Source organism: Gopherus evgoodei, chromosome 7, assembly GCF_007399415.2.
Source record: "Gopherus evgoodei ecotype Sinaloan lineage chromosome 7, rGopEvg1_v1.p, whole genome shotgun sequence".
NCBI classification, from domain to species: Eukaryota; Metazoa; Chordata; order Testudines; family Testudinidae; genus Gopherus; species Gopherus evgoodei.
Window position 1 is genome coordinate 102,408,283 of NC_044328.1, and position 13,707 is coordinate 102,421,989.

The 13,707-nt window shown below is 41.3% G+C and overlaps 1 protein-coding gene across 2 annotated transcripts in view; it reads right to left on the reverse strand.

The window, feature by feature from the left end:
* BICD2 (BICD cargo adaptor 2) overlaps positions 1–13,707 on the reverse strand; it is a 157,567-nt gene that overhangs the window by 60,949 nt on the left and 82,911 nt on the right. For both annotated transcript variants that reach the window (XM_030569360.1, XM_030569359.1), the window contains exon 2: positions 8,037–8,249. In XM_030569360.1, coding sequence (XP_030425220.1) covers positions 8,037–8,249 — 213 coding nt within the window. The remainder of the gene's footprint in view (positions 1–8,036; positions 8,250–13,707) is intronic.

Sequence of the window (13,707 nt, forward strand, 5' to 3'; positions counted from 1 at the left end):
TTTATGATGCTATATGATTAACAACATCTCCATCCTTACCTCACCTCACTGTGTTGCAAATTGGCAAGTTGAAGCCTTTTCAGTTTCCTGGCAGGTGCATCAGAATATAAGTACTATTTCAGCTTGGATTTCTTGTGTATTTTTTTTAAAAGAAAAAACCCCTCAAACAATACTAAAATAAAGAGACCTATATGAATTTGATAAATAGTTTACCAGTTTATTTGAGGGGGGAAAAACAGAGGATAACAATACACAAAGGACTAATCAGCATTTCAGCTATAAATCCTACTGGAAAAGAGAAGTGCACCCATGACTTTGGGAATACTCCTCCCCATTACTTATGATGCTAAGGCAAGTGCTTATGGGAACTTGGAGGACTTGAACAATTGCCTTAATGTGTACTTAGAGAAGAGCACCAGACAGTGCTGCTATAGGCAGACGGGTGCTTTGAGTTTAATAGCCAGCTTAATGGGCTACCATGGTGACAATGCTGGCACCTAAAAATAAACACTTGCTAGAAATCAAAACACCCTCCCCAGAGACAAACTGCTATGAAAAGAGCAGGCTCCGTGCTTTTCAGCAACGTCTTTCCCATCTCCAGTTCCGTATTTTAATGTCAAGACTCAATACCTAGGAAACTGATTTCGAATCGGTGACGCTGTCACCTCTAGGGCTCAAGTAACTAAAGGACCCAAGACCACTGGCAGGCACCTATGTGAGCTGGGCTACTGGGAGCCTTATGGGGGGGGTGTGACCATGATCTCACACTTCTATGAAGGCCCAGGGCAAACCTGAAGCTTTTGACCCTGAGGGGTTGCCTGACTTAGTCTGGGGTCTCAGGGCGAGGCGAAAGAGTCAGTGCTGCCTCCAGGAAGCAAATCCTTGGTTGATCCCTTAGTAGAAAGTGATCAAAAGCAGCAACATTTTGAGAGCCCCGAGCACAGGGGCTTTTGCCCTCCCTGTTGAGATGTTCTGCCACAGCAGCTATCTGGGAGGGCTCCCCAACCCTTGGCATTCCCTTTCCTCTCTGACTGCCCCCAGGTCTTTGTTTCTGAAGCCATGCTCCAGCTCAAATGGTAAAAGCAACAGGAGGAAAAGCCCTGCTTCAGCAAACTGACCTGAAAGCCCTCTATATGACTTTTTCTAGCACTGCTGCTGGCTGGGGGAAGCGCTGCAGACTCCTGCCACTAAAAAGGAGAGGATCTGGACCACACTGCAAATGCTGCTGGCACTGAGCAAATGCTGCTCCTACCTTAAGGTAGTGTCCTCTCCTTGTTGGAAATGCTGCTTAGAAAGAGGGAGAGAGAAAGACAAAAATCTTGCCTGGTAAGCAGGCCCAGAGAGAGCCTTCCGAACACCTCCCTGCCCTTACAAAAGGCAGACAGTACTGCAGACAGCACATAAATATTGTCAACAGGGGGAGCTAATGTGCCGCCTAGCTGGGCGTGGCAGAAGACACAGAAGGGAATTGCTGCCTAGAGCATGAGTTGAAGCCTGAGAGCTTGCCCATCAGTACAGGGCTGATGTAGCTCTGGATACTTACTGCACTTAGTGCCCTTTTCTCTTCCACATGACTGGGCTAATTCCTTAATACAACAACATTAACCTGCTACCCTACATCGCCTCCACAGTTTCTTTGTCCCCAAAGGAGAAAAGGTTGATCTTAGGAAATAAACTAAACTGTCGTGTACAAAATGTTGCCCCTCTGCAAATATATTTTTATAAAACTCTGACTCCTCCCACAGGACAATACTTTTGGAAGCCAAAAAAAAGATTGTCAGCATTAACCATCAAAAAAATAAAAATTAAAAAAGAAGTAAACAAAACCTAGGTAGGATTAGAGGAAGCAAAGGGAGACATCTCTGCAGGTAATAGGATCAGGAAACTACATTTTGTAGATTATCCTGCGGTTTGACATGCATTTTTTCTATACAGCGCAGCCAAGCAGATGACTGATAATATAGAACAAAGCAACACGAAAAGCTTCCTTAGGAAAATAACTACCACTTTATCATTTTAGAGGAATGAAGCTTGTTCGTATCTTCCTGATAACCCTGAATAGGAGAGTTTTGTTTTTCAAGCATAATTTTCTGCAGATTATATAGAGCCATGTCATTTTAGCCAGCCTAGTACTTAGTTTAATTTTTTTTAAACCCAGATACCGAAACAATACAGACAATTGTTTTGAGACATTTTTTCTTCTTCAGTTTATATAACTGAGGCATCTTTCCACTTTCCATGCTGTCCTGGAAAAGCACTACTCAATTATTTTTTGGCTCTTATCTACTGTACTTGGCTAATATGAGGTTGGAATAAACTGTTTTGCAATCCTACTGCTAAAATGCCGAAGAGATTAAAGAAGAGAAAAAGGAGTGGTAATTACCAATTGTTCAGGAGGTTTCCCTCCAATGACTCCTCCAGGGCACAAGAGCTGCTGAGATAGCTAACTGAAGCACTTGAATTCACATCTGGTAACCACCCTATCAACCTGTCTCAACAGGACTGACTGAACTAGATAATTCAATGGAAAACTGTCAAAAACATTTGGATCTACTTCAGCAACTTCAGGTGTACCAGAGGTCATTTTCTCCTTAGCAAAACACTGATCACCTCCACATGAGTGCTTATGAGAAGACAGTTTTATTGCACATCCCCTTTCGGAAACAGCTTCTGCTGGTGACAACAGCATGCTGTAGATGTTCGTTCTAGAACTTTAGACTGAAAATAAAGCGTAAATTTTTAACAATGAGAGGAATTAACCATTGGAACAATTTACCATGGTCATGGTGGATTCTCCATTACTAACAATTTTTAAATCAACCTTGGATGTTTTTCTTAAAAATCTGTTTTGCGAATTATTCTGGGGAAGTTCTATGGCCTGTGTTACACAAGAGGTCAGACTAGATCAGGGGTTCCCAAACTTATTCCACCACTTGTGCAGGGAAAGCCCCTGACGGGCCAAGCTGCTGCTTCCAGCAGCTCCCATTGGCCTGGAGCAGCAAACCGTGGCCACTGGGAGCCGCGATCTGCTGAACCTGCAGACGCGGCAGGTTCACAAACCAGCCCGGCCCCCCATGGAGTTTCCCTGCACAAGTGGCGGAACAAGTTTGGGAACCGTTGGACTAGATGATCACAATGGTCTCTTCTTTCCTTAGAATCTATTAATTATTTTAGGCATCCAATGTCAACAACATCCTGCTGTGTTACATAACCACTAATATTGTCGGGTATATCTCAAGAGTGAGCTGCTAATCAATCTCAGTACAACCACTTCCCTGTTCTATTATTGAGGATAGATTGATCTTTCTTTTGTGTCGAGATTTAAAAAAAAAAAAAAAAAAGGACACCAGGTTGACAAGCATGGAAACTGAAGGCCTATATCCACACAATAGGTTACTGCATGGGTAGTGCTAGCTTCCCGACCAACCCTGCCAAATATATCACTTCTAAAAATGAGATTGAGATTCAGTCTCCTTGTTCACTAAATTCTCAACTTCTTGACAGTTTTGCTATATGGGCACCTCCACTAGGAAATGGACTGAAGCCATCTCAGATCTCATTGACAAAACACCCTCCTTCATGAGGTAACTAGTGACTACCAGCCTGGACCAGATCTGAAATGAACAAAGAGGCGGCGAACAACGCTCTATTCCATTAGAGATCTCGGGAGCCAGCCAATTCCTTTTGAAGAAATCTGTCTAATAGTAGTAAAGCAGAACTTCCCAAACATACACATTGAATGGGCCAAATCCTGCACAGGGACTCTTACAGAGGATGAGGGGAGAGGGGCAAGGGGCAAATTGCAGCAGTGTCTGTGACCTGGATAGCTCTCCTCCACAGTTGGTGTTAGCCAATGGATCTGTCTGTATAGTCATTTACCAGTTAGCCATACCCCAATGCCTTCTATGTTGCTGTTGAGAGGGATAATTCACAGGGAATGGAGTCTCTTTGGATTACCGTCTGGTGTGTGTCTCTCTATGCAAATCTCAGGCAGTCCGTGCCTGCATGGTGAATGGAGTGGGAAGACTTTCCTCACCAATCTACAACTGCTATTGCATAATCTCCTCCAATTCTCCCCTATAATGGCTTTGAATAAACTCACTTGTATGTACTGTATCCATAATCTTTATAGAAAGAGAAGCCTGTATGTCTCTTCCCAGTTTCACTCAACCAAGCAGCAAAACGATTTAGCTATTCAACACACTGAAGAAGATGACAACGAAATAGGAATTGTTTGAAGTTCGGCCACTTCTTGACCCGCTGCTTTGGAAAATGGTGAGTCTGTCAGCTTAGACATTTGCTGCATTTTGACTTGGCTCCAAATAAACTGGACAAACTTGTGATAGCTAATACAACATTCTTCACATGCGCTGCCTCAACCTTACAGCTAACAATGGTAATTACAGGATAGTTTAAATTTAAATGTGGTACAGAAGCATGCACCTTCACAGGAGGGGAATCCTAAAATATATTAGTCAGCTGGCCCAGATGTTTTCACTTTAACATTAAAGGCCTTGGTTTTTTTTCCTAGCAGAAGAAACACTGGGACTTAAATGGGAAAAAGAGAAAAGCAATGAGATGACAGAGAGAACATGACATACAACCACTCTTTTTAAAGCAGCATTATTCTTAAGTACTCAAACTCATCAGCAGAGGTCAAAAATTTTAGAATACACACATACTATAGCAAAATACACTGTTCTGCAAACTCCGAAGATTTTTTTAAAAGCAGGATTACTCAGAGTTTAACTTATCCATTTAAAATTTATAGTCAACCATGAAATTAAATTCTTTACATAATTCTCACAGCTGATTTCTAATCAGATGTAGAAGATAAAGAAATTCTCCAGATTTTCCCACTCCAAACACAGAAAACTTCAAACTTCCTTTTTTAAACAGAGGAAGAATCTCCCTGAGTTCCCATGAGTGATCTGATGTCACTGATTCCCTCTTTAGAGCTGCTCTGCTCTCTCGGAACAAATATACAAAAAAAAAGTTTCCATCTCATGCAAACAGTGTGTGTGTATTGGGGAGGGACGGACCTGAATCAAGCTAAACAGCTTGTCCTAATGCAAGCATGACAACATTTTATTAATCAACATGATGCCTTCAAGCAAATCAGGTAGAGTTGTTTCAGCATGACAGTACAAAAAACATCAACTACAGCTGGTGACTCATTGATTTTGGATTGAAATCTGCCTATCAGCATGTTTTAAGGAACATTTGGAATTTCATTAAGTGCACAAAGCCCTGGCTGGTGGTTCTTTTTTTTTTGTGGGGGGGGGAGGAAGGGGGAGAAAGGGAAAGGATTTAAACTGATCTTAATGGTAAGAAATAAATACATGATAGCTTTGCATGTACTTGCAGAGACTGGTTCATATGCTCATGTTGCCTGAGCATATCAACATGGCTGGACTCCAGCTTTACAGTCCTGTGATCATGGCACACAATCAGCAATAGAAGAGAGTTAAATTATTCCTGTTCTGTAACTTGTAGTAATTCATGCTGCAAATCCCTATGCTGTTATACTAAAAGGCTAGGTATTGACGGATTCTATTCTACTGTGCTGAAACAGAATTATCCAGAAGGACTCCATTTAAGATATCCCACTTCTGCATAATTTCTCCTGCCATGTATTTTCCATGTATATGCCATTCAATTATAGAGAAGAGAAAGAAAACTAAACCAGGAGGCCTCTGTAAATCGCTTAGCAATGTGAAATATATAACAGAGGTATCAGATAACTAATCTATATAGGAACTACCCCAACAGCCCAATACCCAAGGATTGAAAGGCAAGTGCAAGAAGTCTCATAATAAACAATTATGAATAACTTCCCTGCAATTTATTGCTTTTAGACTTCTTTAATCCAACCTAAATTTAAGGAAATGTTTGACAGCAGTGAACTTGAAACTCAAAATGTTACCGGTTTTAGCTGCCTCCACACCTGTATGATTTTGTTTTTATTTGAACTATAAAAGAGTTCATAAATAATGGAATTGTTTAATAAGTTACACTTCTCTATTTTCTCTTTCCAGATAGCCCAGCACTATTAATATTGTGCAGCCATAACACTAACAGAATATTATAGACTCATAGACTCACAGACTCTAGGACTGGAAAGGACCTTGAGAGGTCATCGAGTCCAGTCCCCTGCCCTCATGGCAGGACCAAATACTGTCTAGACCATCCCTAATAGCCATTTATCTAACCTACTCTTAAATACCTCCAGAGATGGAGATTCCACAACTTCCCTAGGCAATCTATTCCAGTGTTTAACTACCCTGACAGTTAGAAACTTTTTCCTAATGTCCAACCTAAATGTCCTTTGCTGCAGTTTAAGCCCATTGCTTCTTGTTCTATCATTGGAGGCTAAGGTGAACAAGTTTTCTCCCTCCTCCTGATGACACCCTTTTAGATACCTGAAAACTGCTATCAGGTCCCCTCTCAGTCTTCTCTTTTCCAAACTAAACAAACCCAATTCCTTCAGCCTTCCTTCATAGGTCATGTTCTCAAGACCTTTAATCATTCTTGTTGCTCTTCTCTGGACCCTCTCCAATTTCTCCACATCTTTCTTGAAATGCGGTGCCCAGAACTGGACACAATACTCCAGATGAGGCCTAACCAGCGCAGAGTAAAGCGGAAGAATGACTTCTCGTATCTTGTTTACAACACACCTGTTAATGCATCCCAGAATCACGTTTGCTTTTTTTGCAACAGTATCACACTGTTGACTCATATTAAGCTTGTGATCTACTATGACCCCTAGATCTCTTTCTGCCATACTCCTTCCTAGACAGTCTCTTCCCATTCTGTATGTGTGAAACTGATTGTTCCTTCCTAAGTGGAGCACTTTGCATTTATCTTTATTGAACTTCATCCTGTTTACCTCAGACCATTTCTCCAATTTGTCCAGATCATTTTGAATTTTGACCCTGTCCTCCAAAGCAGTTGCAATCCCTCCCAGTTTGGTATTGTCCGCAAACTTAATAAGCGTACTTTCTATGCCAACATCTAAATCGTTGATGAAGATATTGAACAGAGCTGGTCCCAAAACAGACCCCTGCGGAACCCCACTTGTTATACCTTTCCAGCAGGATTGGGAGCCATTAATAACTACTCTCTGAGTACGGTTATCCAGCCAGTTATGCACCCACGTTATAGCAGCCCCATCTAAATTGTACTTTCCTAGTTTATCTTATGATCAAGATTGAAATAAAAGGGTCAGATCTCTTGAGACAGCAATTCAAGTGACCTATGAAAAGCAGTCTGTTACCATGAGATAAACACAAACTTATAACTATAACACAAAGAAATCATATTAGGACTTTGACAGTAACCAAGTTCAAGATTTTCATCCCATGCATGTGTGTCTTTTCAAGTTAGGCTGCAGGAAGTTTTAAGTTAACTATAAACAAAGGGGCCAAATTCTGTCCCATCTCACACATTGATTACACTGTAGAAGTTGCTGCCAGGGTGCAAACCAAGACAGAACCAAGTCAGGAGATCCTTTATGCCTGAGCTTCGCAATTATCCTGTGTCTTAGCTGGATACTGTGCTTTCTTACAGTCCCAAGAGCGACACCCTGTCCTACTGGCAGCGGGATGAATACACTGAATACTGACCCAGGATGACTTCACAGGTATGAAGTAGAACACTGGGTGTCTGGCTAGTGAGTATTGCTCACATGCTCAGGGTTTAGCTGAGCGCCATATTTGGGGTCAGGAAGGAATTTTCCTCCAGGGAAGATTGGCAGAAACCTTGGGGGTTTTTCGCCTTCCTCTGCAGCATGGGGCACGGGTCACTTGCTGGAAGATTCTCTGCACCTTTAAACCATGATCTGAGGACTTCAATGGCTCAGACACAGGTCTGATATAGGAGTGAGTGGGTGAGATTCTCTGGCCTGCGTTGTGCAGAAGGTCAGACTAGATGATCATAATGGTCCCCTCTGACCTTAAAGTCTACGATTCCACAATGGGAGAAACAACGTGTTCTTATGATTCATGCTAAGATGCACAGCATCCATTCACTCTTACCTCTTTCAGTTCCTGTGTGACAGAATTAAGGCGTTCATTTTCAGACTGCGTGTTGGCAAGAACATTCCTCAGCTGCTTTAGCTCAGTCTGCAGCTCCATTACTTTTTTCATGTAGTACTCTTCTTTGGTAGCAGACTCCTGAATCAAGGTCTCCTCCCTGCTCTCTCCATCGGCTGCTACCTTCTTGTGGTTGGTATGAGCCTGCCCAAAAGCCTAGGATGGTCAGAAAAAAAGTGATATCTTTGATTAATTAACACATCGACCTTTGCATAAAAATTACTCCCATTTTAATAGTTCACAAAATTTCCACATTTCAGAACTGCAAAATAAATAATTAAATAATATTTTCTTGCACTTCAATCTCTCCATTCCAGGGCAGATCGTCAACTGAGGCAACCCGGCTTAGCTGCATTGACTTCAAAGGAGCTACACTGATGTATACCAGCTGAGGCTCTGGGTGTATGCAGATAAGGACTTGACCCTGTAATTGGAAACCGTTTTGCCCAAGCAAGGCCCCTGAAAATAGCAGGACAGGGCCCCAGTGACTTATTCATGCTGCATGAACAAATACACCTATAGAACCGCGGATACATTCACATACCTGAGGGACTATCTACTATATTACACACAGCTTGATATTCCAATGTTGATAGCTTACTCATCATTCTTGTGGCTGCCATTTTAGTCTAAATGCTATGCCAATAAATACATTTTGTACACAAGGAAAAACAACCAATTTAGGGGGTTCCATTAAAATCTGGACTGGATAACAGTTAAAATGGGCAATATCAAACAACAGCTCACTACAGTAATGAAGGATCTCCTTTTGAATGCCATCCATATTAGCAAAATCTACTGCCTTCACACAGCATGTGCACAGGTACTCAAAACAGGGAGATAGTGCACAAGTTCTTAATTTGCTGTTGCCACAACAAGTGATTTTATTTCCTGGTTCAACTTCTAGCTCTGAAGAGACGATTGATCTTTAAAACAAACATTGCAGTTTATCAGTTTTATGTCAAATCCTCTTGCCAACACTACCCATATTTGTGGTGTGGATCAGGATTCAGGGTCCCAATTCAGCAAAACACGTGATGGGATTATGCACGTGCTTAAAATTAAGCACCCGCTTACATCTCATTGACGAATGGCACTGAAGCATGTTTTCAAGTGCTTTGCTGAATCAAGACCTTAGTCTCCAACTGTGTGATGATCAGATACAGTACTTCTGTCTCCTCTCCCTCGTCCCCTTTCCCCCAAGGCATGGTATACAGTATAAGTGGTCACGACCAGCGCTGTGAAGACTGAATCATGGAAAACAGATTTTACGCTAACAGACTGTTCCGTTTCTCAGCTTTCATTTGCAATGGGAAAAGCATTTCTCAGCAAAATTCTCCTTTGAGATGTAAGCATGTAGGTCTTACTGACTCAGTGAGCATCGGATGGCAGAACCTGTTTTTAGGGCCGAGTCAATTGCTTTCACTAAAACACATTATAAAGCAAAGAGTTTCCTAACAATTTAAGTAGGTATATACTGGTAACAATCTGCCTGACAGATGGACTGGAGTCAATGAGATTAATGAATGCTATCTTTAAACTACTGTACGTGTTTGTGCCCCAGTCCATTCCAAGATGAATTTGGGGCTTCCAGGTGCCAGCAGAGTTTTCAGGATGCCAGTCTCCATAAGGCACGTTTTTTACAGCTAATATTAATATTATGCTTTAAGCTAAATCAAGGACAAACTAGCATCTCCTTTCCAAAGGAAACTCCTTGTCTAGTCAACTGTAAATTTTTTCCACTAACCATTTTTTCCTCTGCTCTTCGAATGTATCCTATCATCACAAAAGGAAATTTGCTTCCTATATATATATATAAGTAGCATTTTATTCTTCTGCATACTAGATAGGAAGCATTTACTGATATAGTACTTATTGACTACACCAGGGCTGAAACAGATGATTGATAATGTCTGCCTTGTCCAGTATTAAAGGCACCCACTTACTGCTCTTATCAGAGTGAATTTGATTTCAGATAAGCAAATCAGAGAGCAGCTGACATATATCCACTGAGGAAATTCTGGCCTGATTCACTCAGCCAACCCGAGGGAAATTAAAAAGCGTCACATTTCAGACAGAAAGTAAAGCACCATCTGTGCAAGTTGTTGTCAAATGAGTTTCAACTGTACAAAGCAGCTTAAAAGCCTAATACCTCAGATCTCCATAAGTGTCAGAGGGATGGCAAAATATATATATATATAAATAAATAAATAAATAAAAGCTGCTTCTCCTCAACACACTGACATTTTCCCCCCAAGAACTAAAATCAGTCTGTTATGGACCTGCATTTATTGTAAGTCTACAATATGGTGAAAGAGGCTCTGACATCCACTAGTAAAATCCACCAGCAAAATCAACTGTTTTCAATATGGTAGGCTTTTCTTACCAGTAGGCTGCTAACACTAAGTAGGTTACAACAACTTAAATCTATTGCTGATCACCCATTAAAAAAAAAAATCTAAGCAAAATTAAAACAAATTATTTAGTAAATTATCTATAGAGAAATTCTTGAGAGCAGTGACTAGTTTACATTTAATCCTTTGGACACAGATGTCAAGTTTAGCATTTCTTGTAGGAGTTAATGACTCTCCCGTGCAACTAAGTATTTTCATCATCACTTCACTGGTGCAAATACAACCTATGGCCAAGATCATAGGAACATAGCAATTGCCATACTGCATCAGATCAGTGGTCCTTTTAGTCCGGTATTCTGTCTCCAACAGTTGCCAGTGCCAGATACTTCAGAAGAAGGTGCAAAAAACCGCCTAATCTCTAGTAGTTGCGAGATTGGTTTAAACCTTGAAGCATGAGGCTTAATATCTCTTCCAAAATGTATACTGTCAATGATTATAACTCTGGATATTGTTGTTATCCACATAACATATTCTAACTCTTTTAGAATCTTGCTCTCTTTATGGTCTCCATGATGGCATTCTGTGACAATGAGTTCCACAGTTTAATCACACCTTGTGTGAAAAATATATCTTTTCATTTAATAAATTCAAATTTGCCATTTTTTAATTCGATTGACTATCCCCTTGTTCTTGCGTTTTGAGAGAGAGAACAGAAGTTCCTGGTCTACCTTCTCAAAACCTTTGTTGTTTTATATGTTTCTACCATTTTCACTCTTGTTCATCTCCTTTCCAAGGTAAACTATCCCAATCTTTTCAATCTCTCTTCGTATAAGAGTTTTCCGATTCCCCTGATTATCCTGAGTGCTTTCTCTGGGCCTTCCCTTAATTCTGCGGTGTCTCGCAATATGTTGTTATAAATTGTGACAAAAACAAAATCTGCTCACATGGACTGATTGCAGAATTGTGACTGAAGTCAACAGTGACTGAGGTCCCAGTCCCACAATTTATCCTGTGCCAAGTCCCAGTGAAGACCCACATGCATCACATTGCAAGATAAAGACCTAAAAGACTTAATTGTCCTTGCCATTCAACGGCTGTAGGATGCCCTGTCTGAAGAGGTTAGTGATTTCTGTACAGTAAATAGCTAATCCCATCACAAAGCCAACCATCACAACAGACCTCCTTATTGGTGATTTGAGCAGGAATCAAAGGTTGTATGGGGAAGGAGACTTAACTACTTCCTAAACTCTAGGCCCTAAATTCTGGTCCATCCAGAATAAGGTTGAGACAGGGCACTGTGGTTAATACATGCAGCTACTATCCAAGATACACTTATTGCAAACACTTACTATATACCAGAAGCCTTTACTCACAAAGCTGTCAGCCTGGTACCTCTCGCTAATACTAAAGATGCCTAAAGGAAAAAAAAATTGAGAGTTCTCCCATTTTTAACCATGTTTCACTGCACCTCTCTTCTACTTAATAGTGGGGATCCCATATGTTCATGTTACAACTAACTATTTACATACTGTAATAGGCTATGTGGAATGGGAAATTTTATTTTAACCCAGATGTCCATAAAATGTAATTACCATCCATGGCTATGGTCCAGGTCTGTCTTAAAAATCATACGTTATGAGAAAAAAAGGTTTTAGTAACATGCATGAAACCCATGAACATTAAAGCACCATTAAAACCAGTAGCATTCACAGCCTCCTTTCAATTTCTTTGCTATTTAGATGCAAGAATCAGTGGGGGGATGGGGAGAATTCAGAGCTGATTAAGTAATGCTTCTCTTACTCCTCTACTGAATGCTTATTTTGCTTTTGCCTACTAAATTACCTGGTTATTGTGCTGTGATTTCCCTGAGGCTTTTAAGAAAAAAGTGGAGGTAAACATCTAAGTGCTAACTGCACAAAGAAATATCATGGGCATGTTTACCAGGGTGGGCTTTATGACCCGCAGGCAGTGGTCCAGGGCTTCAGCGGCACTTCGGCGGCCGGGGGTCTGCTCCAGGTCTGCCAGGGCACCAAAGGAATCCTGCTCCCGAAACGTCGCTGAAGGCCCCCGGAGCAGGGCCTTTGCTGGCCTAATGCCGCCCAAGACCACCCGGAGCAGGGCCCGATTCCAGGGAATCAGCCTAAAGCCGGCCCTGATGTCTACGCTACAGCATATGTCAGCATAAACGGGCTGAATAAACCACCTCCTCCCACCCCCAAGCAACATAAGTTACATTGACTCAAGTACCAATGTGGACAGTGCTATGTCAGGGGGGGAGCTACCTCCGCTCGTGGGGGCTGGAGGAGGTAAGCTGACAGGAAAGCTCTCTCCCATTGGCTTAGAGTGGCTACAATAGCAGAGCTTGCAGCAGCAAGCTGCATCGGTGCAGCTGCACTGCTGAAAAAAGTCTCTAGTGTGGCAGGAGCCTAGAAGAGGAAGGAGGCCAGTTATAAAGGGATCATTGTGGAAGAGCGTTTTTAAGTGTCACTAAAATGCAACCCTGACTGAATAATTCAAAATCGAAGGTATGTGACTATTATGCGGTCATGCAATTAAATAGGATATCATAATGCATACACATAAGGGGGCCGAGTTAATGTTGCCCAGCCAACTTTAATTCTGCCATTTCCTAACTTTTGAGTGCTTCAGTTTGCAACCTTAATAATGTTCTTTTCACTCAGTTTTTGTGTGTGTGTGTGATATATATTAATTTATACACCAAGAGACACGCACACTTTTTCCTGCATGTTAGTGTAGCAAGCTACCAAAATCCATACAGGTTTTGGTGGATGGTGATTCAAAATTCTCGGAGATAGCAACATTAAAAGGACTACCAGAGCTCTCTCTGGCCTGTCCTTCCCACTCTTCTTTTCCAGGATGAAGTCATCAATAGGTGTCAAAAGTGTTCTTTACCTATATAGCCAGATGTAGGTGTTGCCAGCTACATAAGCAAAGCACTTCCATATATCAGTACAGTGCTACTATTTGTTGCCATCTGTATGCCTCTGAACTGCTCCTCACTATGGAAGGATGTTTTACTTAGACCCACATATACTTCTGTCCCAGACAAATCTGTTTATTTCCTCTTAGCTTACATTACTAATAAGGAACATTTTACTCATGAAACTGAGATTGTCATCATAATATCACATGAAACAAAACGCCTTTTGCACAAATGATTGCAAACTGCCTGAATTATTGCAGTTCTGAACCCTCTGGACTGCATCTTTAAATGACTATTTAAACTCCAGCAGGTTGAA